The 24045-nt window shown below is 48.6% G+C and overlaps 6 protein-coding genes and 1 long non-coding RNA gene across 12 annotated transcripts in view; 6 read left to right on the top strand and 1 right to left on the bottom strand.

Annotated features, from left to right (window-relative positions):
- Positions 1-5292: 5292 nt before the first annotated feature.
- LOC120949007 (lethal(2)neighbour of tid protein 2) lies at positions 5293-7375 on the top strand. Its single transcript, XM_040365931.2, has 2 exons — positions 5293-5755; positions 5832-7375. Exons 1-2 carry the CDS (start codon positions 5464-5466, stop codon positions 7109-7111), a joined length of 1572 nt encoding a protein of 523 aa, XP_040221865.2. The 5' UTR covers positions 5293-5463; the 3' UTR covers positions 7112-7375.
- Positions 7376-7488: 113 nt separating this feature from the next.
- On the top strand, positions 7489-8085 carry LOC120949009 (mitochondrial import inner membrane translocase subunit Tim10B). Its single transcript, XM_040365933.2, has 2 exons — positions 7489-7640; positions 7699-8085. Exons 1-2 carry the CDS (start codon positions 7620-7622, stop codon positions 8041-8043), a joined length of 366 nt encoding a protein of 121 aa, XP_040221867.2. The 5' UTR covers positions 7489-7619; the 3' UTR covers positions 8044-8085.
- A 32-nt stretch (positions 8086-8117) lies between these two features.
- On the top strand, positions 8118-9067 carry LOC120949008 (L-seryl-tRNA(Sec) kinase). Its single transcript, XM_040365932.2, has one exon. The coding sequence runs from the start codon at positions 8118-8120 to the stop codon at positions 9009-9011; it is 894 nt and encodes a 297-aa protein (XP_040221866.2). The 3' UTR covers positions 9012-9067.
- A 252-nt stretch (positions 9068-9319) lies between these two features.
- On the top strand, positions 9320-12904 carry LOC120949006 (protein lethal(2)denticleless). The gene is made up of 2 exons (XM_040365930.2): positions 9320-9630; positions 9746-12904. The coding sequence occupies exons 1-2, from the start codon at positions 9588-9590 to the stop codon at positions 12178-12180; spliced, it is 2478 nt and encodes an 825-aa protein (XP_040221864.2). The 5' UTR covers positions 9320-9587; the 3' UTR covers positions 12181-12904.
- Positions 12905-13044: 140 nt separating this feature from the next.
- On the bottom strand, positions 13045-14395 carry LOC125906827 (uncharacterized). 2 transcript variants are annotated; one of them, XR_007452169.1, is made up of 2 exons: positions 13767-14395; positions 13045-13704 (listed from the first exon to the last, which is right to left on the bottom strand). It is a non-coding gene; the product is annotated as an uncharacterized LOC125906827 (long non-coding RNA). The 2 variants fall into 2 exon arrangements; XR_007452168.1 differs by having other exon boundaries at positions 13045-13659.
- A 66-nt stretch (positions 14396-14461) lies between these two features.
- Positions 14462-15377, top strand: LOC120952302 (collagenase-like). Its single transcript, XM_040371574.2, has one exon. The coding sequence runs from the start codon at positions 14514-14516 to the stop codon at positions 15342-15344; it is 831 nt and encodes a 276-aa protein (XP_040227508.2). The 5' UTR covers positions 14462-14513; the 3' UTR covers positions 15345-15377.
- A 2214-nt stretch (positions 15378-17591) lies between these two features.
- LOC120949498 (high affinity cAMP-specific and IBMX-insensitive 3',5'-cyclic phosphodiesterase 8) overlaps positions 17592-24045 on the top strand; it is a 127977-nt gene continuing 121523 nt past the window's right edge. For 4 of the 5 annotated variants that reach the window (XM_040366835.2, XM_040366833.2, XM_040366834.2 and 1 more), the window contains exon 1: positions 17594-17779. The gene's annotated coding sequence lies outside the window, so the exon portion shown is untranslated. Of the gene's footprint in view, positions 17780-24045 lie in introns of all 5 variants that reach the window. The other variant, XM_040366827.2, reaches the window with a different exon arrangement.

The raw sequence follows: 24045 nt of genomic DNA, 5'->3' as shown, positions 1-24045 counted from the left end.
CCTACTCTTTCTCTCTCTCTCGCTACCCCATTAAAAGCCCCTCTATACTGTACTGTGAAACTAAAAACAAGTTATGTGTTATTTTTACGATTACAACTGCTCTCTCTCTCTCTCGCGCGCGCACTCTCTTCTCTTTCCCCAGGTGTAGTTACGGTACTGCCATCTTCCGGGTTTTCGGCTGCGGCGATTACCGTGCCAATCGGACATCATCAGGTGACTAATCCGCTGTTTTTTTTTTGCTGCAACCATCGGTGCGCAAATTAGCGCGCGTACATACATCATACTGCGAGGGAGGGGGGGTTGAGATTACTAAACTATGCGCAAACACTCACTCTTCACACACACCACATGGTTGGTGTTGGTGGTGGCCACATTCTTGCCGTGGCTCTCAGCGCAGGTGCATCAACCAACTGAAAGAGGGTGAACCTGCTGCGGTTAGAGCCACGGTAGCAGCAGTAGCAGCAGCATCGCGTGATGCAAGTTCCTAGATTCCTAGATGCCATCCCCTCATCTTGCCTGATCGAGGTGGTGGAAAAGGTGGAGCGGAACGGGCATGACTTAAGGGAAAGTCATGCGCATCGGTTACTAAAAATAGGTGTGAAACGATCATCATCGCACGCAGAAGATGCAATTGCAGCTTCTTCCTACTCTTCCTCTCATCACTTCTTCCGCCACCGGCACACTCGCGTGCCCCAAAGTGTGTGTATGTGTGGGCTCGCCCGCCGTAATGTCTCCCAAAATTGTATCGCATTCGATGCATCCGGTACGCAAGGGAGCGGAGTGTGCAGATCCTGCAGAACGGTCGGTACCATTTGCCAAAATACCAAACCCTCTGCCGCGCTCCCCCTTTAAGTGTGTTCCCTTCGTGCGTAGATGGGTGCAGAGTTTTACGTGCTTAAATTACATACTCCTCGGCCTCAGTGATTCAGCGAACTCATTGGAGGAGCTTGTTAAAAAAGGGGAACGGGAGCAGAGGAAGGTGCTCGGAATTGACATGAGTTACGCTAATCCGTTTCGACGCAAACTCGGGCAAAAGAGTGTGACGCGAGAGACTGGTTGACGGCATGAAGTGTGGTGTATTGCCTGCCGTTTGGTGGTGTGCCTTGTGAGCGCTGTACGGAATGTGTCAGAGAATGTGACCCGATCCTCCTCATCATGATGAGGAAACTTGCTTTGCATAACCACCACCACCGCCCGCCCAGGCCGCTGCCTCAGTGCTCTCGAGCTCAGCTGGTCTGTGCGAATCCCTTTCGGAAGGTCTATTCTGATTACCGTTTGCATCCATCACGTAGGCCATTGGCACACACAGCCGGTGTGTAGCGCTAATTTGTAACAGCACTTGCCGGTTGGATGGGTTTTAGAAGCACGAATTCGGGCAGGCCAAATAGAGAACCTACACATCACCATTGCCCTCTCACGCACCATCCAAATCACATGCCGTACGTTGTACACGATCGCGTGATCGAAGGATACAGACCGGCAAGTGGATTCTTTGAGAGGGGGGGTTTAAAAACCCCGGAAGGGTGTATCGAACCCCCCTTCCCCGTGGGTATCTCGGTACGGGCTAACAAGCGATCACGATCGGAAGCAAACAGGTACGGTGGCGTCCTTTGGCGGAATTCTGAACGTCCAGGCGTTACGTACGTCCCCGTGCAAGGTTACTGCGGCCTTTTAAAGCGCGGCTTGGAGATTACATTGGATCCATTACACACCAACACACACACGGTACACACAGGTGCGTGAAGTGGGTACTGATGAATTGATCACACGATCGATTGAAACCGTACTTCCGAGGCGCACTCCAAACGACGCACGTGCATGTGCTCGATCGCATCGACTTCTTCAGCCAAATACAAACACACAGCTCCAAATGGGCTGCGTCATGTCCATGTAGTGTACCCCCCTCTGGTGGGTTAGATATTGAACTAATCATCTCGATCCTCGCATGCTCTAACTGCGTACGATCACATTGAAGATGATGTTCCTTAGGAGCTTCTTCCTGGTTGTTGTCGTGTTTGTTTTTGGCTTCGGAATCAAAACAAGTCGTCCCCCTCTGTGTGTTTGGAATTTAAACTTCCTGCTGCGGAGGTCGTGAAGGTGAAGAAGAAGGTGTGTTTTGGAGGAGCAGATAGGTTCGTCCATTTTCCAGGTGTCGACGACGAATGATTGTGGGGAGCCCTCATTACGCATGTGCACTTTCAAGTAGTTCCTTCCCGTTTTGGTGCTTACACACAAACCTACAAACACACGCGGGTTCTCGGGAATTTGGTGCGATAAGCCCCCATAGGACCCAGGCCCCCCTAGTGACTGCTTATTATTCAATTAATTTCCTTTTCAGCTTCCGCTTTCGGTTCGGTGTACTTGTTTTTTTATTTTTCGTGTGCCGGTGCCTTGAATGGGTTACTTCATTTTCGGGTGGCCTTCCCTCCTTCACCCCCCCCCCCTCCTTCCCAACGAATGGGTGGAATTTCATTTCCCATGCATACAGGTTTGGTGGAGCTGTTGCGAATTGGTGGTTGGGTGGGAAAAACAGGAAGACCAAAAAGGTGGACGAAGAAAAACTCTCTGCCCTTCGACCGCCAACCAGCAAACACACACCGTTCGCGGTTGGCGTGTTGTGTTAGCCCGGCATCATCGCGCGGTAATGGTGCTGAGTCACTTGGATTGTGTTTTCGTTTTCAAAGTCAAGGTCAGGCTGCGGTGAAACGGAACAGCTAAACGAAAAAGAGAGAGAGAGAGGGCAATAAAAAAAAAGCATAAAATGAAGTTACCTCCCCGGGCGGGTGTATGCGGCGTCGTCTAACGCACGACGGACGGCCGGGGCCATGTCAAGCATGTCAAGAGAGGTTGGGAACGCTGAAAGCCATGTGGATCGTGTGCTGATGGTTGGGGGATGGCAAATAAAATGTGCCGCCGCACATGTGATGGTCGTTCGACAGGGAAACTCGTTCCCCGATCGTGTCGTTTTTGGGGGAAAGGAATCGGAGCACAACTCGAAATGCAGGCGAAACAGGGCCACAAAAGAGGGGTGAAGGAGGAGCAGGAGGTGAAGGATTGCTCAGCTGAAAATCTACGGCATCAGGTGTAGTAAAACTTGAAGGGGGAGGGGGGGGGGAATAAAATAATACTTTCAAAGCATTGCGTTCGTTCCGTATACCGATCGTATGTTCGATGATTTATGTCCGACAAGCCATTGCGACGGAAGCGTACAAACCGCCCGCCCGCTATACACGTATATATACAGCAAAAGGGGGGGGAGGGGGGGGGGTACGGTACCCGGTTGGGTAAGTTGGTCAGTCTATTTTTAACCCAAAACCAGAGAACGCAACCCAAGAGCGACGGTGAAATATTAACCTCTCCGATTGCTGCAGACAGGAGAAGGGACTATTAGATAGGAAATGATCGTCACGGTCATAATGGGAGTTTGAATTTATTGTTCCCGGATTGTTTGTAGATCATCTCACGGTCTTGTCTCTTGCGCTCTCTGCCCAGTGCTCTCTGGGATTATGCGTTACTTTCCATACACTGATTTTCGTACGATTGTGTTTCGTGTGTCGCCGCCGCGCTGTGTTGTTTGACCGGAGGGCAGGACGGACCTTTGGAGATAGTTAGGGTCTATGGGTGGAAGACAACACTATATTGGTTTATTGATGTATGCATTGTTGTTTGGCAACAGTTTTGGGATAGTCTGTCCGTGTGTGTACGTAGAGGAGTGGGGAGCTGTCTCGTTTACCGAACCCGGCTCGTTATCTTTTGTGCTTTGAACATGTGTAAACAAATTTTACTACACGCCCGAGACTACGACGAGGTACTCTGATAACAACACGTGTGTGTGTGTGGTGCTGTGCCCTGGGGCTACCGCTGTGGGTAATGGACAGGGGAATGCGAATGATACTTAAAACCGTAAGTTCCGTTAAATTTTGGAAAGTTTTTGGAATAATGTGTTGTTGTTAGATATCGATTGATAAGCAATGAATTAATTGATTTGGTTGTGTGGCGATCCTTCCCTATCTGATCATTCAGAAGTCATTAAAGATGAACGTATCGATCAATCTATCAATCATAATACAACTTTATGTTTTGTTCGCATTGTAATAGAATACAATTTCTCGTGCTATATCAAATTTTTGAATTTTGAAATTTTGAGCGATACAACATTACCGTTCCCATCTATTGTTTCGTTGAGATTCATGTATGCGAATGTTCAGGGATGAGTGATTCGAATCTCGAATCGAATCTCCAAAGATCTATGTTTCTCTAAAGATTCGTAAATCTTTTAAGATTTATTATTCTCTATAGATTTATGAATCTCTGAAGATTTTTGAATCTTCATGAGATATCTGAAATTAATCTGAAGTTCGTAAGATTCAGGAATCTTCCAAGATTAATGTATCCTTTAAGATTCATGTATCTCCAGAGATTCATGAGTCTTTAGAGATGTATGATTTAAAAAAAATGTATTGAATTTGCTCGATCTCATACAATGGTACATTGGTTAACTCGCACGACCTAATAACATGCCCGTCGTGGGTTCAAACCTTGCAAAGGACCGTCTCCCCGTAGCAAAACAAACTATCCAGCTGGGTTGCACATGCCAAGAAGTCTCGATATCATATCAGCCTATATATCAGCATGACGAAATAGGTTGTTACGCTAAGAAGAAGAATAATAAGATGCCCGCCCATGCTCTATCCCTTTAGCTTTGAAAGATCCCTTTAGGTTCATGAATCTGAGTCAGATTAACCCAACACTAGTCTTATCGAATAGAAAAACATATGAGAATTCGTTCTGATGTTAGTTAAAGTTCAGTTCCAACTATTTGGAGTATTTGTGACTCCCTGTTACCTAGTCAAGTTGTCGCTTCTTCAGAAGAGTCTCAGTCATCCTTTTTGACTGTGGTGATAAAATGATCATCATAGTTGTACCAAATTATCTTCGATTGTGTTGAAAAGTATTGAAGAATACGTTTGTTTTAATTTTTAAATTATTTTCTAACAACTGCAATTCAATATGAAGCTCTCAATCAAACAGAAAGTTTAAATTTGCATGTTCGAATCAACCGCTTGCGTGATTTTGCGCCACGTGTTTGGGAATGATCGTTACGAAGTTATCGAGCGGTGCGTGTAAACGCTGCAATAATTCAAACGAAATGCACAATGGTTGTGAATTGCCAATTTTAGCGCTTTTTCTATTATTTTGTTTTGTTTACCTAAATGAAGCATCAAACTGGATTTCTGCAATTACCATGAAAATTCCTTGTATTCTAAACACAAATTTTCCCCACATTCCTTCAATAGATTGTGAATTCCAAGAAGCGATTGTGATTCGTGCAGTTTGTCCGCGTGGCCGTTCTGCTGTGTGACAAACCGGGGGTGACGTATTCCGGGCAGTGAGACAGTGAGACCAGACCAAAGAAGAGAAAAAAACCAAAACAAATCCAGCAACCAGCCCTGGAGAGGAGCGATGGGGAAAATTCCAGCCAATCAACCGAAATCGGTGCCGCCGGTGCCGCGGAAGGAACCGCAAACTCTGCTCGCCAAGATACGCAAGGAGTACGTAAGCTTAACGTTTGCCAAATCGCTCATCTTCGACCCGGCCCGGTTGCCGCTGATCTCGATCCTAATTTTGGCCGCTGAGTTGGTGCTGAACGTGTTCGTGGTGCAAAATGTGCGCTACACCGAAATCGACTGGAAGGCGTACATGCAGGAGTGTGAAGGGTTTCTCAACGGCACCACCGACTATTCGCAGCTGCGAGGTTTGTCATGAAGCTAAACTTTGAAGTAATTTATGTTTGGTGAATAATGTGTTTCTCTGCTTTCTGTTACACACAGGTGATACCGGCCCGCTCGTCTATCCTGCCGGGTTTGTCTACATCTACAGCGCGCTGTACTTCCTAACATCACACGGCACCAACATTCGCTTGGCCCAGTATGTCTTCATTGGCATCTATCTGCTTCAACTGATGCTCGTACTCCGGCTGTACTGTAAGAGCCGTAAAGTCCCCCCATACGTGATGGTCATTACCATTTTCACCTCCTACCGGATTCACTCCATCTACGTGCTGCGGTTGTTTAACGATCCGATTGCGATCCTGTTCCTTTACGCCGCCCTGAATGCGTTCATTGACGGTCGATGGACGCTCGGCAGCGTAATGCTCAGCTTGGGCGTTTCGGTAAAGATGAACATCCTTCTGTTTGCTCCGGCCATTCTGCTGCTGTACATTACCAATCTGGGATGGCTGAAAACGGCCCTTCAGCTGACGGTCTGTGGAGTGATACAGCTGATCCTGGGTGCTCCGTTCCTTCTTACCCATCCGTGGCAGTACCTTAAGGGCAGCTTCGATTTGGGGCGCGTGTTCGAGCACAAGTGGACAGTAAACTATCGCTTCCTCGAGCCGGAAGTGTTCGAAAGTAAGGTGTTTCATCTGGCACTGCTCGGACTGCATCTCACGCTGCTGCTCGTGTTTGCATCGCCCTGCTACAAGTACTTCCAAAATTACTGCCGCCTGCGCCACCTGGAGATGATGCTGATGCCACAGATAGAGGCACAAAATCGGGCTGAAAAGGATAAGGTGAAGAAGGGTAAGCAATCGAAAGCCAAAGCATTGCCGGCTGCTAAAGGAGACAACGGGGAGGAAAAGCTAACGCAGGATCAGGAAAAGTTTTTGAAATCGTTTGAAAAGGGCATTAAAAAGATGTCCGGTAAGCAGCAGCAGCAGCAGAATGTCGCCCCGGTGGAAACGGAATCACCGGCAGCAGCGAACCCAGCGGCCAACAAATTTTCCATCCACTTCGATCGATCCACCCAACTCGCGCTGCTCCCCATTTTCCTGTCCAACTTTATCGGCATCGTTTGTGCGCGTAGCTTGCACTACCAATTTTACGTGTGGTACTTCCACAGCTTGCCCTACCTCACTTGGTACACGGAGTATACGAACAGTTTGAAGTTTTTGCTTCTTCTGCTGCTGGAATTCTGCTGGAACACGTACCCGAGCACGGTACTGAGCAGCGTGGTCCTGCACGCCTGCCACGTGTGCCTGCTGGTTGGCATTGGAAGGAAATTGTTCCGTCGGATTCCGGATCTTGCTCAGCTGAACAATAAGACAGAGTAAAACCTGCCCGAGCCGGACCTTCTGCTGCGGGATGCATTTGAATTCTCCGTTTGAATTGTGCCTTAAATTGTCGAATAGGTGTGAATGTTTGTCTTTTCTGTTTGTTTGTGTGTTTGTGTGAATAGATAGAGATAGATTAGAGCAGCGTGAATGATTATTTACCTAACTGAGCATGTGTGTGCGATTTTACAACATTTGGGGAAATGTTATTTATGATTTCTTTAAGTAATTTAGTTCGAGCAATAAAGACAAGACATTTTCCTACTTTTTGCTTCGTCCTTAAAATAAAAAAAGTATTATTAATACAAATATTTTTATGATACACAAAACATCCTGATTTTCTTTTTCTAATTTCAAACAGCGGATAACACGGAAAACTCTAATTCGAGCACTTACAACCCCCTAAAAACTGCTCGAATCGCTTTACAAGGAACTGTCAAAAGCATGTGTTCGATTAAATAACATGTAAACAAAACGAAAAACCTCTGTACATAGCAGCGCCGCAAGGATGGATTACGAATTACGGAATGTAAGTCGAATTATTTCCTTTTTTCTTGCCACTGTCCTCATTTCTTTCTTTCTTCTAGATCAAGGATTTTCTGCAACTGTACAACAAAATCACCGATATGTGTTTTAACTCCTGCGTGGACAATCTGTTCGGCCGGGATCTGACGCGTGAGGAAGTATCGTGCGCTGATAATTGTGTCCTAAAGTTTACCAACGTAAATCAGCGATTGTTGAAGGTGTATGTTGGCGTGCAGTCGGACATTAACCAGCGCCGGTTGGCTGAGATGGAGACACAGCAGGCAAAAATGGTAGCAGAAGCACAGCAGCAGCAGCAACAAGAGCAACAAGCAGCAGCAGCAGCAGCAGTTCCAGCAACGCCCGAAGTGGCCACTGCATCAAACTCTACAGAACCTTCCGTAGCATAATAGAGCCAAGCCACCACCGCCTGGCCAATGCTGAGTGATTAATTTTTATATCGTTTTTTAGTTACACTTACAAAATGGCTAGAATATGTTTGAACGTGCTTGTCGGCATCCCGGGGTCAGGGAAAACCACCTACTGTCAGCAGCTCGTTGCGTTACCGGGCCGAAGGTTTGCAGTTGTTCACGTATGTTATGATTCGTACATCAAGATTGATCGTCATTATGATACGTTTCGGGATGTGACCGGTTTGTACAAGACAAGCCGTCAGAAGCTATTAACTTACATTGAAATGATCATACATGCGCTGAAAGAGAACGATCACTCTCAACTAGATGAAGCGTTGTTTCGTTTGCGTCAAGAATTTAAACATGAATTGTGCATTTCTTCAAGCCTAATGCGCTCAGACGTTGTGTTCGTAATCGATGATAATAACTACTACAGAAGCATGCGCGTAGAATGGCAAAAGATTGCCCGGAAACTTTCCATCGGTTATTTCGAATCCTATTTCGACACGTCTCTTTCGCTTGCTCTGGAACGGAATCGGGAAAGAGCCCTTCCAATCGGTGAAGATGTAATCAATCGTATGTGGGCGCGTTTAGAAAAACCATGCGGCAAGCTTTACCACCAAGAGCATGACTTCATAACAATTAACGGCCTCAGTGTCGATTACGAAGTCATTGTGACAAAGATACAATATTGCTTTGAACATCCTCAGGAAAGCCCAGCAGTACAGATGGTAGCAGAACCGATGGAACAATCAAACGTTCACAAGGTAGACATTATTTTGAGAAAATTGGTATCAAAAAAGATCACCGAAGCGAAAGATTCGATGACGGCAACGAAGCAAAATTTGCAATCGTACGTCAAAGTGCTGCAGGAAAGGAAAAAGTACGTACTGGAGCAGATTCGAACGCGTGAGCTTGATGTAGCGGAGGAAATGATGAATAACATTGTAGAAGACTTATTCTAATTCAGTTTTTTTTCGTAAATTTAAGAATGTTCAATAAAGCATAATAAAGAAAATCATCGAAGCGTGAAAGGACTTGCGGTAAAAAGCGTTTCATTTGAAACAAGCAAAAACTCCCGATTATTCGTGACTGCATGACACAGGGTGACACAACACAACGGCAATGTGCAGGAATCACTTCAATTGTTAATTTTACTGCGCAATAAAAGCAAATGAAGTACACATACAGCAGCAGTTTTATTGATTTCCGCAATATATTTTTTTTCGTGTGAAAATAACCGAATGAAGCAGGAAAAATCCATTGTTTTCAAAACCCAACGGCGCACATCCCACTGTTTGACAGCTAGCGCCGCCAGTGTCGCCATCTTGACAGCTGGAGTCAAAATATTTACGCGCTTTTCCCAGGTTTGTTTGCCCGCTTTTCTTTCGCGCGTTTCTTGGCTGCGATGTGGAAGATAACAGCGTACATTGGGCGGGAAATCACTTCTCCCAAATCGGTCTAATCGTCCGCAAGTTTGTGGTGCGCATGCCTTTGCAGTTGGAGGTCCGATAGACCGAAAAAAGTTTCTGTTTTTATTCATGAATACAGTGTTGAATTTGCGGAACCGCGAGTCGGGCAGCGGTAAGTGATGTGAATTTCACGGGAATATTCCTGTAGTGTGCGCGCGGGCACAAACCGGCGGACACGCCCCGTCGACGTGTGGTGTTTGATTGTTTCCCCGTTTCTGTTCCCGTAGGTTTCGCCTCTCAGTATGATGCCCCCCTGTGCCGGTTGCAGGTGCACGAGCGGGACAGCTGGAACGGTATTACGCCCTCCACCTTTTCGGCCGACTACAACCCATCGCCACCGATCCTGGCGGCCAAATTTTCCAAATGCCAGGGCAAGCAGCACATACTGGCGATCGCAAACGAGGATGGCAAGATTGCGCTACAGGATACGAACCTCACGAACCGGGAACCGGGCGGTGAGCGGGCACTGGAAGGAATCCAGTGCCACTACAATGCGGTGTTCGATCTCGAGTGGATGCCGGGAGTCATGAAGCTGGTGACGGCTTCGGGCGACCACACCGCGAAGCTGTGGACGCTCGGCGAGTCGGAAATGCTGTGTACGCAAACGTTCCGCGGCCACTCGCGCTCGGTCAAGACGGTCGCGTTCCGGCGGGACGATTCGGCCGTGTTTGCGACGGGCGGGCGGGACGGTGCGATACTGATCTGGGACATCCGGGCGCAGGTCGGGTTGGACATGATCCCGCGGGCGGACAACTGCATCTACAGCGGGCATGCCGGTGGACCGGGCACACCGCTCTCGCACCGCAAACGAACGCGCCAAACGCCAAAGATACCGACGCAGGGCTGCAGCAGCAGCATTACGGGGCTCGCGTTCCAGGACGGCAACACGCTGATCTCGTGCGGTGCGGGCGACGGTGTGGTGAAGGTGTGGGATACGCGCCGCCACTACACCAGCCACCAGCGGGAACCGATGCCAAAGTATAGCTTCTCGTACGCGGGCACGACGACGCTGAAGGGCTTCACCAATCTCGCGATCGACGAGCGGCGGCACCGGCTGTACGTGAACTGCATGGACAATCACATCTACTGCTACAACATCTCGTCGTACGATGGGAAGCCGCTGCAGCGGTACGGTGGCTTTAACAACGGCACGTTCTACGTGAAGGCGGCGCTCAGCTCCGACGGCCAGTACCTGATCAGCGGGTCGAGCGACGAGCGCTGCTACATCTGGAACGTGGACAATCCGAACCCGCTGGTGAAGCTGTCCGGCCACTCGGCCGAGGTGACGAGCGTGGCCTGGATGCAGAGCGACCGTGACGTGCGCCTAGTGACGTGCAGTGACGATGCGCGCCACAAGGTGTGGCGCATCGGGCCGGAAGAGATGGATTCGGACGAGCAGCAGCAGCTCCGCGGCACGGCGGAGTATTGCGACTCGTATCGCTCGGACCAGGCGGAAAAGCAGCGGCTCAAGGCGCTCGAATTTACGCCCCGCTCGGTGCGTGGATTGGTGCAGCGGAACGAAACGACACCGAGCACGCAGGCCGACCCGACCCGCACGCCGAAAGCATCCAGTGCAGCGTTTAAGATGGGTGCGGGCGGTTGCTTCAGTGCCGGTGCGACATCGTCCGAACGGCCCGGCAAGCGTTCGTTCTCGGAAATGGCCGACAAGGACGGGCAAAGTTGTCCACCGGTGAAGCGATCGTACCGTGAGGAAGGCCGCGGTCGTCGCCTGTTCAGTCCAGCCAACTCCAAATCGTCCTTTAGCTTTACCGCGCTCGAGATCGCCGCCAGCTCGTCCTCGTCGCGCAGCCTCAACGTGATACTGGAAGCGACGGATGAGCTGACGACGGTCGGACTGTCGCCGTGCAAGTCGCCGCTAGCCACCGCGAACCTCAACATCCGCTCGCCGGACCAACCACCCTCATCGCTGGCGCTTCGTTGCGCATCGCCCACGTTAAACCTGATCCTGCCGAACTTTGTGATCGACGGGGAAGCGCCACACCTGGTGAACGTGCTGGCCGCATCCGGTGGCAGTGAGCGGGCCGATGGAGTAGTGGTAGGACAGACCAATGGCTCGACAGTCGGTGAAGGTTCCGGAAGTGGCGGTGGTGGTGGTGGTGGTGGTGTTGCCGTGAAGCGAAAGCTACGCGAGCACATCGACTGGCTGACCAAGATCCGGAAGCAGAAGCAGCTCCAGGCGGCAAAGGGCATCGAGAACAGCTACGGCACGGCAATGGAGCGGGTGACGGCATCACAGCTGCTCTCGCCACGGCTTCAGCAGTTGAAATCGTGTGGTGATGAGGGTGGTGGAGGAGGTGGTGGAGGGACAGTGGCTAGTAGTGTAGGGCCGAGTGAGAACAAACACCAGCAGCAGGAAACGAATCACCTTCCAGGAAACGCGGCTTCGAGCAGCAGCTCAGAAACACCGACCACGCCACGGCGACGATCATCCTGGGCGTGGAATTCGAGCAGCAGTCCACACGGTGAGCACGGTGACGACACAGGGCAGCTGCGCGGTACACGCACAACGCCCCGAAGCCGACGGTACTCGACGAATGGTATGCGGGGTGTGCTACCGGTCACCTCGGAGACGGCTTCCATCAGGCGCTTTCTTACGGTGACGACACCCACCAGCCGGACCAACGCGCAAGCATCCAATTGACTTTGCGCAATGGGTATTGAGTGCCTAAAGAAGCAGCTTGCTTCACACGTTTCAGACTACAACACACAGAGAAAGTGTTACCTCCAATACCTCTTGATTATCAGATTTTTATAGCTGTTTAAGGATTAGTTTGTAAGCGAAAGTTCTTCCCCCGTAACGATCGGCGTTAGAGGGACGAGACATTGCAACATGTACATAGAATTTGAGAATACTATTCGCTTTCGAAATGCGAAGAAAACTAACACGTCCCCCTCCAAGTACACGGATCTAATCTTAATCTTTCCTTTTTTTTATTTTTCACGAAACAATCATTCGAATGATCTGTATACGCGCCATACATATTTAATCACGCTTTTACTTTTAAACACTCACACACACACACACGCGCTATTGCTTGCGACTAATCTAAACTAACTTCCTTTACGTGCATTTATTAGCGAACAAAGAGAACTCTTTTATTTCTGTTTATTGAACGTTTTTTAAAAAGAAATTTATCATCAAAAGGATAAATTGTTTGGCAAATGGGAAGGTGGAAAGAATGTATGTAAATAGCACAGAAGAGACAAAAATAGAGAGAGTGATGAATTGTGATGAACTAGTGAAGTGTGCCTGTTTGGACCATAATGGAATTGTTTGTTCGGGTAAATACGTAGTCGACGGACAGTACAGCCAGGATGGGACAATAAAAATCACAAAATGCATTTGACAAAAACTGCCCCCTTTATTCTTCTTCTTCTTCTTCTTCTTCTTCTTCTTCTTCTTCTTCTTCTTCTTCTTCTTCTTCTTCTTCTTCTTCTTCTTCTTCTTCTTCTTCTTCTTCTTCTTCTTCTTCTTCTTCTTCTTCTTCTTCTTCTTCTTCTTCTTTTGGCTTAACAACCGTTGTCGGCCAAGGCCTGCCTGTACCACTTGTGGGGACTTGTACTGGACTATATCGCGCAAATGCGGTCTTTAAAAGACTTTAGTGATATAAATGATGGGCTCTCCTTAGGCATAATTCGTACGGCGACGAGGGACATTAAGCAGAGGTCGCGAGCGTAGAGGGGTCGTCGGAGCATAAATGTCCAGCCGTTGGAGTAGGGATGGACAGTCGATGTTTCCCCGTTAGGAGACCTGCGCTTTGCTGCGCTATACGCGGACGCCTGCCACTGAGTTTTGTTCCGTCCAAGAAGCTTTAAGCGTGCTTCGTTAGGATGGATATAGACTGCCTGGTTGCCATGGGAGAAGACGCAAAAGCATAGCGCGGGTGTGTCTGCGCTGTATTGACTCGATGCGATCAGATAAGCGCTGAGATGATGGTTTCCAAACAATCTACGCATATTCAATCACTGAACGGACTGGTACGGCAATACACAGCCTCTACACATATTGGGTCCCTAAAATCTCTAACTACTTGTTGAACCAATCCTAGAAGCTGGGATTGGATTTCCTCTGCGTGTAGGTTAAACGTTAGTTTCGCGTCAAGGATGATTCCAAGATTCCCTAATGAGATTAACGGCTTCAATAGTCATTCCGTCAATGTTGTAGCTGTGCCGAGAAGATTCGCGAGCTCTACTACATGATAAGACTCGGCATTTTTCAACACATACCTGCAGATGATGAGGTGCGTGTGCACCAGCGGTGAAAGTTATTTACATATGTGCTGCTGAAGTTCTTCGCGATCAGGGTCATCTCGTATTGCCGTATAAATATGTTCAGGCCATCGGCGAACATCAGGTGTTTATCTGTAGGTAGAATAAAAGGCAAATCATTAATAAATAACGTGAATAGCAGCGGACCCAGGGTGGCTACCCCGGGGGAACACCCGGCAGTCCAACGAAAGCTTGAGAGTAGTTATGCTCAAAAGCCGCAGTATAAAAAGGATTAAAGCCAATACAGCACGTTTGCTCTGACTCCAAGTTTGGCGAGTTTTGCTAGCAAGATATTGTACATAGTCGACTATCCATATTTTGGAGATATTGAGACGTGAACTCAACAAGATTGGTTATAGTGCTGACTTATGCATTCCTGCGCATACCGGTGCTATAGTTGCTTGTTTACGTTCAATTCCTTCCGAATGTTAGATAAGATGTTATGGCTTAAGTTACGTCTATCATAACAGACCCTGGTAACGGGTGAGCGTGAGTGGAACCACGAACCACTCGAACGGGCGGTTGTCTCGGAATGAAGTGCTCCTGAAGTGGTTAGCTAGATTTGTTTTTTGCGACTCTTCAAGAACAGGTGATTCAACCCCCACAGCAAAAGCGAAAGTGTGGCGACTTATATAAGACTTCAGCACGCTCTATCCTACTCAGTACACTTAGCTCCTTCAAGTCAACCACAACCGCACCATTACAATGAAGTCGTCCACGCTGCTGCTGCTGGTGGTCTTGGGATGTGTCCTGCCCGCAGCCGAGATCGTCGCACTGCACTGCAATCCGTCGGGCAACGAGAACGTAACCGCCAACGGTAGACCGGCGTACGCTGGCCAGTTCCCACACCACGCCCTGCTGGTCGTGCGCTTCGGTGAGGACGAAACACGCCACTGCAGCGGTGCACTGGTCGACGAAAAGCACGTGGTAACGGTGGCACAGTGCGTTGTCGGTAGCAGCTCCGTCGAGGTACATCTCGGCTCGAACTGTCTGCTTGCGGACGAGTCCGACAAGTTCCGGTATGTGTTTACGGCCGTCGAGTTTACCGTCCGCGACGGGTACGATACGGAAACGTTCGTGAACGATGTGGCCGTGGTGCGATTTACCGATGAGGCTGTGCGTCTTCCGCCGTGGGTAAAGCCGGTGCGTTTGCCGGAGGTGGATGAGGATCAGTACGTGGGGCAGGAAGTGCTGTCGAGCGGGTACGGTTTGATGGACTACGGTACGGACGGTGCTGCCGATGGGCTGCAGTACATGCGGTTGGTTGTGCTGGAGCTGGAGGCTTGCCAGGCGGAGTTTGACTTCGTGATGCCCGGCACGGGACGGTTCTGTGCGCAGGAGGCGGACCACGAGCGCAACTGTGTGAGTGACGTGGGCAGCCCGCTGGTGCGCAAGGAGGGTCGGCTGCAGGAGTACGTGCTGCTCGGATTGACCAGCTTCGGGCAGAAGTTTGCGTGCAGCCAGGGTAACCCGGGTGCGCTGCAGGAGATGCGCGAGCATGCCACGTGGGTGCGGGAGGTGTTGTCGATGGAATAGGCAAATAAAATTGGAATGCGTCCCGGCTCGTTATGTGATGTAGACAATTAAATGGTATAAAAAAGTGTATAAAAAATTCCACAATCAAAAATAAATAAACATATAAAGTTGAAAAATAAAACAATTGCTTGTACCCTCATTGCCAAATTCGGCAAACCAATAATCGAAAAAGGTGGGGAAAGGCGCCTTGAAATGAAAACAGACCCCGACCAGAGAACATAAACAACACCCATCTCCGATCCACCTGATCGATTTAAGCACTCTAAATAAACACCCGGTTCGGAAAGGCATCAAATCATCTAATAAAAGCAAATACGCACCCGGCCCCGGTTTTGGTCCATAAACAAAGCGCGCAGCACGTGCGCATTTAATCGTGGGGTGCACCATGCGTTCCGCGTCGTAAAACACCGGGCGCCTCCATAGCGGGTGGGGTTTTTTTTTCTAAACCAAAAATGAGGAGGATTATGGAGAATAGATTAGAATGGGAAAAAGGAAATTAGTGAATAACACCGAAAAAAATAGATTGATGAGAAGTGAGATGTAATGAGTAGCATGATGTGAGATAATGGTGATGAATTCGGTGCTGCTTTCTTGTGCAACCTTTTTTGCTGGTGAGTTCGGATTCGGATTCGATGCAACAGGCGTCTTCGGGCGTGTGCGGTTTTATATCGCACATCTAAAAAAAAACAGTCACTCTATCGCTTTGTGTCGAAGCAGATTTGCTGTGTCGTCGTCTGTTGGGGTGCAAGTAACGCTTGCGCATCAAACACACACGAGACGGGCACAGGCAGGCGACATTCAACAGATGCTGCTCTCACGTTCTGGCGTGAATCGGGCACTCAATCGTGCCGAAGCGCTGCCAGCTGTGTGGTTCATCGTTGGCTGCAGCTTCCACTAGCATTTGCCACCGTGTGACGCCTGTTGATCGGGACGGGCGAAAGGGATGCCTATAGTGGACGCTCCGGCGAGACGCGAGAAGCCCGATACGTGCGTTCGGGCACATGCCACAGGTTGGTTGCTACTTCGGGCGATGCTGCTTTTTTTATTCATAAAGTGTTGGCCACTAAAACTATCTTAGCGATGCTTCAGGTGGTTTGGTAGTACTTGTTATGGCTTTGCTGTTAGTTGAGCTTGCTGTATGCGTTTCTGCAGCACGCTATGGAAAGGTTTGTGCAAATAAATGGGAAAAAAGTTGGTTGAGAAAGAAGCAAAAAATGAAAAATTATGGAAAATTTTGTGTTATTTTAGTTCTTATTGCCATTTTTCATACAGAAAAATGAAGCAGTATAATGTATTCCTCTTTTTTGAAATTTTGTTTCGTAATACTTTATACTAAGTTAAACAAATCTTCTCTCCAAATGAAAGAGAAATAATAATGATCAGAAAGCCTTAAAAATAATTGTAACCTAATTAAAAAAATTCCACGAACATATCAATCCCGTTTTGTTCTTAAAGAAGCTGCTAAGCCACTGTTTAACTTCTTCCAACCCGTTAAGAAATGCTCCCATCAGTAGGTCCAGGTATGAATGCTTTACAAATCAACCACTTAATAACGCGAAAGCGATGCTAGTGAACTCGCAAGTGAGCTAATTGAGCTCACGGAATGGTTCACTTTCGCACGTTCTAATGCCGCGCGCGTTCACTCGCCAAGCTATCGGAAACTCACGCAACGGAGCCAGCCACGCGGTACGATACGCGCGCACACGCGGTTTCACCTTCGTCTTCGTCGGCGTACGCGCGAGACGAGCGCGTGAGTGACCCGTACGTTGCCGAGTCGACTAAGTAGCAGGGGGTTTGTGAGTAGTAGTGGTAGTAGGCGAGTAGAAGCAACACTGGTGACGGTGGTTTAAGTGAGCGTGGAGCAAAGGTGTGACTTTTGATGAGTAGCGTTAATTGCTGTTATTTTGTGTAGATTTTATTTCCAATCTAAACGTTAAAGTACGATTGGTGGTATTTTGTGTGAAAACAAATGCATGAAACATAAGCTATTATTTTCTACTTCTCCGTGAACACGTGGGAAGGGTGCTGTTGTGCCCCTCGCTCCCTTAACGCGCCAGTAACACGCATCGACCGCCTAGCCAGACGGGCAAAAAGGAACCGATGCCAATTCCTCCGTCCGTCCGTCCGTCCGGCTGGTCGTCGTCGGGGCTGATCGGGCGGGTCGACGAAACGAGCAGAACCCGCGCGCCGGCGGCGGCAGCGACGACGGTGCGCGTTTTTGTTTGCGAATTCACCTTGCCGCGAAGTCAGTATTCTCGCGTTGCTGCAATCGAGCGGTCGTCCGCGTCCGTGTGTCTCTGTGCACGTGCGCATCAGTGTGCGAGACCGTGTTACGCGCGTGTGCGTGTGTCTGTGCGTGTATGTATCGAATACACGAGGAGTTTAAAGTTTTGTTGCTCCACATTTAAAAGCAAACAAAAAAAAAGAGCCGAACGGTACGCGCATCTCGTAATTGCAGTTTCTTTTTTGTTTGCCCAAAAATAAGCATGTGTTGTAATAGTAGAGCGCAACGGAAAAGGGAAAAGAAATAATACGCAAACAGCTTACGCACGAACGAGCGTGACGTGAAGAAAAGAAGGTGTTCGTGATTCGTTTCACGGGTTCTAGATGAGAAGGGGCAAACGGGGATTGCCCTGCTTTCCTTCACTCCCCTCACCTCCACTTTTGCCCTTATCGCCGTGCTCGTAGTGTGTGTGTTTCGTTGTGAGGCAAAGCAAGAAGCACAACATCAACCGTTTGACGGGGAGATTTGTAAACTTGGGTGTGTGTGGGATTGTGTGTGGGTATGTGAGACCGGCGGCGGGGAAGGAGGGTATTCGCACCTTTTGCATCCGGAGGGCGAGGTGGCGAGGCCTTTACCGTACGTGTTAACGCGCCCTCGCTCCTCTGCCGTTGTTGCTGCTCCGGCTGCCTCGAACTCTCTCTCTCTCTCTCTCTCGCTCTCTCTCCATCGTCAGGTGTGTGCTGATTAGCCGCGGAACCGGCGATGTGACCATAAACCGTGACGCCACACACACACACACACACGTTTTAGGGTCCGCTGATGATGCCGCCGAGAGCAGGGCTAGAGAAAGAGAGTGTAAAAGTGAAGTGAAAATGGTTTGTGTTGGTAGAAAATGCCAGCAAACAGGCGGTGTAATCTGCACAGTGTTTCTCTCGTTCGTTGCATTGCAGAATTGGGGTTTTTTTGTGTTTTTACTCTACTCTCTACTCATTAACGTGTGCGGTAACACATCGAACGGGACTAGAACTCGCGCGAATGATCTTGTTACCGATCGAGTCCACTTTCGTTTGGGCAAACACCGCGTGATGAGTGGAAGATACCGTCGCACTGACACATCGAGTGAGCCTATAAGGCCCTACTATCCCATTGCCTCACTCTTCCTTTTGCTCTTTACTCCTCAGTCTCCAATCCACCAAGGTCGCTTGGGCTCTAATGCTTATGTTCCTTCCATCTGAATATTGCTTCCTTTTACAGCTCACAGCTGTGAGCAGACCTTCTCGACCGAGTTCTTGTGCTGCCCTTGCTTACCTTACCTCAACATCTTTCCCTTTTATCGTAGAACTAAAAAGGGACGACCACCACATGTTCCTTTCCCACAGTGGCTGTGTGTCAATGTAAGTGCACACACCCACACACACACAGTCACAGTTCTACTAAGGGGTCTGTTCTTCGGCCTCCCCGGCTAGAAGTAACGCGCTCGCGTATAAAAGGCACCCACAAGGGGAGGAAAGGATACTTTTCCGCTTTTGTGCTTCAATTGCATCCGAACCTGCGTTACTGTTGAGCGCCCTGCCTTGCTCCGTTATGCCGTATGTCTCGTGTAGCTACGTCTTTTAAAGCGCACAGCAGTGTGTGTTTGTGTGCGGGAAGCGCACGAAATTACAGAAATTACGATTGGCACACTGGTTCGTTCGTTTGCGGTAAATCAAGAATAGCAAACGACGAAAGCTGTGAGCTCTTTGTGGTGTCCTCCGTGGTGTGTGTGTGTGTGTTTGTGTGTCCCAATCATTGCAGATTCGTTCGACAGCAAACGAATTACAGGTTGCCTTTTTGCCATTGTCCTGGTAGTTTAAAACCATTTGTGATGCGATCCGAGTGCATTTGTGTGTGTTGAGAGATGCAAACGCATACTAATGCCTTTTCAGATAGCTCACTCACTCATGCAGTGTGTTCCACAAAGCCAAAAAGAAGGCCGGTTTGCATTGTAGTATCCCACGTCGGTTCAATTACTGCTGCTGCTGCTGCTGCTGCTTACCATTTGTGTGTAGGGGAACGATCAGAAGCAGCTCCCGATCTGGCCGCCTAACGGCACGGCGAGTTTTGCGAGAAAGGCATCAGTGTATTGGTTAACCGTTTTCGCACCATCACACTAGCCACACTTAGGGCCACTGATTACGATTGCGAACGGTGATGTGTGATGCTCTTGTTGCCTCGTGTGGTGGTGGTGGTGGCGCGGTGAGATGAGATCTCTCATCTTATCACGCTCCCGCACCACCAGCAAACCATGTGATCGATGTGAGCTGTTAGCTGGCGCTCGATTGCCGTCGATTTTTTGTGTCTGCTTTTCTACATCTCGCCGCCACTGCGCTTTTGTTGCGCACCTACCCGATCGTGCTGCGGATCGTGCACGATCAATATACATAAAGCATAAGCAGCGCCAGGGGAGCACACTCGGAGGGAAGCGAATTTCGAACAAGCCGTTGGCGTTGAAAAAAAATCACTGAACCAAACCACGCGATGCCGTGTGCCGAGCTCCAGCCCCCCTTGTGTTGAACGTTTTAAAAATGGCATCTTCATCGGTGTATGTGTGTGTGTGGATGTAGCATGCGGGGGTGGGTGTTAGGGCGCACCCGCAAGGCTATCAGTGACGCACGTTCCGTCTGCCGGCAGCCGTGAGCTTGTAAATTTTGCGGATAAGAACCTCCCTGCGCTTTGCCTTCTTTTGCACGCGCGCCCGCTTCTAACGGACGAGCGATGTTCCGTGTGCGCGGGGGTAGCAGAGGAGGACGCCCTTGCCCCATCGTGGTGCTAGAAGAGGGGAAGATGGGGAGAAAGACGGCTCCCTTGAAATAGAGTAACCGCGCGCGCGGTTTCTTATCGTTCGCAGACCTATGTATATCCCACCGTCCCCAGCAGTCAAAAATACACACACACAATGGTAGTTAGCGTGTGTGTGTGTGTGTGTTTGTGCCAGAGGGTTTATTCCATAAGGTTTTGTTGGGTTCTTCTTCTTCTTATTTTCTTCTATTTCGCTCAAACGCTGCTCTTCTTCTTGCTCTATTCGCGGGTTGCCCCGCCGTCGCCGGGATTGTGTTAGGGGTGCTCTGCTAGACCGGCTGCTGCTGCTGCTGTTTACTGCTGTCACACATTATCGCACCTAATCAATCCCAGTTAGAGCGTCGCGCGGGTTTCATATCGAGTTGAGTGAATTGAATGGGGGGCGGGGGTGAGATGGGAGGGATTGAGAGGGGGATGTTTAAAGAAAACATAACAGGGCGAAAAGGTGAAGCTGCATTTTGGAGCACCAGAAGGCGAGGGTTGAATGGGAATGGAACAGGTTTGAGTTGTGGAGTTGAGCAAGATTTCAAATTTTTGGAGGAAAAGGAAAAGTGTATCCAGGTGGAAGGGAAAGCAATGCAATGATTTTGGATGTGTGTTAATGCTACGAGGAGAAGATTTTTTGTGAAGATATCATTTTGGATGTATTTAGATCTTATGATCGTCTTAAAACGGTCCTAAGGTCTTATAACTATCTTTAAACGGTCTTTGGTAGACTATGGTCAGTTAATGGGGTTAAAACGGTCTTATAATGGTCTTTAAACGGTCTTTGAGAGACTTTGGTCTTATATGGATTACATTATGGGCTTTCGAGACTTATTAAGTTTGTTTGCAAGTGTCCTTGCAAGGGTCCTAGTGAGTCCATAGGTCCTCAGTCGCAATCAAAGTCTATATAATACAGAGGTCGAGTCATCCAGAGATCGTTCGAAAAGTTCGAAAACCGCGGGAAAAGTTTGACAGTTGGATCAACGTGCCTAAGTAGACTACAGGTGGATCCTTAGCTCTGATTTTCGTAGCCATGATGGATGGAGATTTCTATGGAGTATGGCAGATAGGGAGTTAGGGTTGCTAAGGATATGAGGTGCCAAGTAACTTTGGACCCTCTTGGCAACTCATACAAAAACTCCATGTCACGTTCATGAGATGGAAATGTGTGTTTTCACTAGAGTTTGTCCAGAAAAAGTGCAATTGACCCTGAAAAGTGTTAGGTAGTGAGCAAATGTTTGTAACCACTTTTTTATCTTACTGTCAAAAACCACCGTTGAAAATGGTGGACCAAAACCGAGCTATGATGCATAAACCTCTGTAATTTATAGACACAAGGTCCATATGAGGTATGAACCTAGGACGGGGATATTGTTAAGTCGTGCGAGTTGAGGACTTTGCAACGGGACAACCCTTACAACGGTCTTGAAACGGTCTTAAAACGGTCTTATGATGGTCTTAACACGGTCGTTGATAGACTTCTCAGTACAAACACTCTGAAATTACACAGATTTTCTTCAAAAAAACGTTATAAAACAATAGTGAAATAACTGCAAATACCAACAACCCTGTTGATACTTGCTGAGCGTACTCCTGTGTAATCCAATACACAGCGTGATATTTAAATTGCCTGCAAAACCCCACCATTACAGCGAATTCCTCCACTTTCGGGAGAGGGACTGCCACAAATCATCTCATCTTTTGCCGTCATTCATACTGTTATTCCCAGTTCTCCACCGCATGCACCCCTCGGATACTTTGTGGAGCTGCAGTGCAGAGCAGAGCACAGAAGCAGCCAGTAGCCAGTTTACGGTTTGTTTACTAATTACACCACATTTTCGCACCACACATACACACACACACAAATGTGCTCTTCCTCCCACTCATAAACCCGTGGAGAAAAAAAGACAAGTTGGTGGCGGGGAAAGAGGTACAGGTCTTTCTACAGCGGACTCTGCTTGTGACCGTTCCAGAAGCGTGCACAAGACCGCGTTTGTTCTGGGCGCTTTCTGTACGCGCGTTTGCCGTAATTTTCCACTCGCTGTTTCTCGCTGTCTCGCTCTCTCTCTCTCTCTTGCTCTCTATTTTCACCATGCTTTATGTGTCCGAGTTGGATGGAAACGGTAAACAGAACGATCTAAGTGACCGGGCCGTAACCGTGCGTATGGGGGAAACGATAGCGCACCTCGTGTCGTCATTAAAAAAAGGTTCTTTTCGAGCAGTCCCCAGGGTCGAGCAGTTTTCGCAGCGCAGCACCGCCAGGTGTAAAGGTGCACAGGGCGCGCTAAGAGAAACTGTGTGTGTGTGTGTGTGTGCGAAGCACTAGGAAAACAACACCCCTGGAACGTATATTTAGGCGTCCGTCTTTCTTGTGTGTGCGTGTGTGTGTGTGTACGTTTGTGTTCCCTTCACACCCTTTTTTGTAGACGGTTATTTGACTGTAATAGGCCTCCCCATTATGGAACTGACCTAGATAAGAAGGTTTTGCCTGTGCGGTATGTGTGTGTGTGTGACACAGTGCACAGTGATTCTACTTTTAGAAGGAACGCATCTCGAGGAACGCAAACAAAAAATGCATCGCTACAGTGACTGTGTGTGAGAGAGTGGGTGAAGTAAGTGGATGACTGGGGGTAACTAATTGTTCGCCTTTTCGCGTGTACGTGTGTGCTGCATTTCGATCACATTCCTGTGCGCTTCACTCCACCGAGAAGGCGTTGGTCGAGATCGCGGCGATCGGAAAGGAGGCTGCTAAACACCTTTCGGAAGTGTTGTGCTGGAATGCACCAAGGTAAGTGTGTTGAACTCTACAGCCCTAAGGGAGAGGAGGCCGGGTGGCTGCTCTAAACCGAACGATGCATTGCGCATTGGCAGTCGCGCTCGCAGTAACGGGCAAAGGCACCGGAGTGTGACACGAGTGAAGACAGCGCGGTTCATGTCCATGATAGGGCTTCCGGAACGATGTGAAGGGTGTGCAAAACACATATTTCGAATACGTAGCAATCAGTTTAATTTGACAAATGGAGCTCTCGCTCCAAACATGGTACATGGGAACTTGTAAAACATATCGCGAGAGGATGATGTATTCTTGCCCGTATATGCCATTAGTTTGATAAAAATCAATAAAAGTCAAGCGAAAGATGATGTAGAGCTTACTTGGGACTTGGGAAACACTAAAAACCCCTTTAAATACACAGCATGAGCTTCTGATACGCATCTGCAGCCCCTGAAGCATCACTTCTATTCCATTTCGAATCGAACTACTCCCCCGGACATTCAGCTCTAGCGAAGCAAAATTAATCATTTACGACAGAGCTGCCTTAAAACGGTATTGCTATTGGCCCCAAAAAGGTTTTAACCAAACAGACTTTTAAAAGCTGTTGCTGCTGCTGCTGCCGCCGCCAAACCTTGTACCTTTTTCCAAACCTCAACCCACCCCTTTTTGGGGGATTTTTCATCCTTCCCACTCCCTGCACACATACAGGGATTTTTACCTGTTAAATTTCCGTTGAATGTGTATTTATTCCCCCCTTTTTCCCGGGGCAAACAAAACTTTTGCGCCACCAAGCGAGCCGGGTGCAGCCAAAAATCGTGGGAAAATCCCAAATCCCGGCCACGCAGACACAGACAGGCAGGCAGTGGCGGTGTTTCGCAGTA

The sequence above is a fragment of the Anopheles coluzzii genome, chromosome 2 (assembly GCF_943734685.1).
Source record: "Anopheles coluzzii chromosome 2, AcolN3, whole genome shotgun sequence".
NCBI classification, from domain to species: Eukaryota; Metazoa; Arthropoda; class Insecta; order Diptera; family Culicidae; genus Anopheles; species Anopheles coluzzii.
This window is presented reverse-complemented; position numbering and strand designations above follow the sequence as displayed.

Excerpts from the sequence above, each read along its gene's own strand:
- LOC120949007 (XM_040365931.2), top strand. The coding sequence starts at position 5,464 with ATGGGGAAAATTCCAGCCAATCAACCGAAATCGGTGCCGCCGGTGCCG. Across the intron at positions 5,756-5,831 it reads CGACTATTCGCAGCTGCGAG|GTGATACCGGCCCGCTCGTC; the intron begins GTTTGTCATGAA and ends TGTTACACACAG.
- LOC120949009 (XM_040365933.2), top strand. The coding sequence starts at position 7,620 with ATGGATTACGAATTACGGAAT. Across the intron at positions 7,641-7,698 it reads TGGATTACGAATTACGGAAT|ATCAAGGATTTTCTGCAACT; the intron begins GTAAGTCGAATT and ends TCTTTCTTCTAG.
- LOC120949008 (XM_040365932.2), top strand. The coding sequence starts at position 8,118 with ATGGCTAGAATATGTTTGAACGTGCTTGTCGGCATCCCGGGGTCAGGG.
- LOC120949006 (XM_040365930.2), top strand. The coding sequence starts at position 9,588 with ATGAATACAGTGTTGAATTTGCGGAACCGCGAGTCGGGCAGCG. Across the intron at positions 9,631-9,745 it reads GAACCGCGAGTCGGGCAGCG|GTTTCGCCTCTCAGTATGAT; the intron begins GTAAGTGATGTG and ends CTGTTCCCGTAG.
- LOC120952302 (XM_040371574.2), top strand. The coding sequence starts at position 14,514 with ATGAAGTCGTCCACGCTGCTGCTGCTGGTGGTCTTGGGATGTGTCCTG.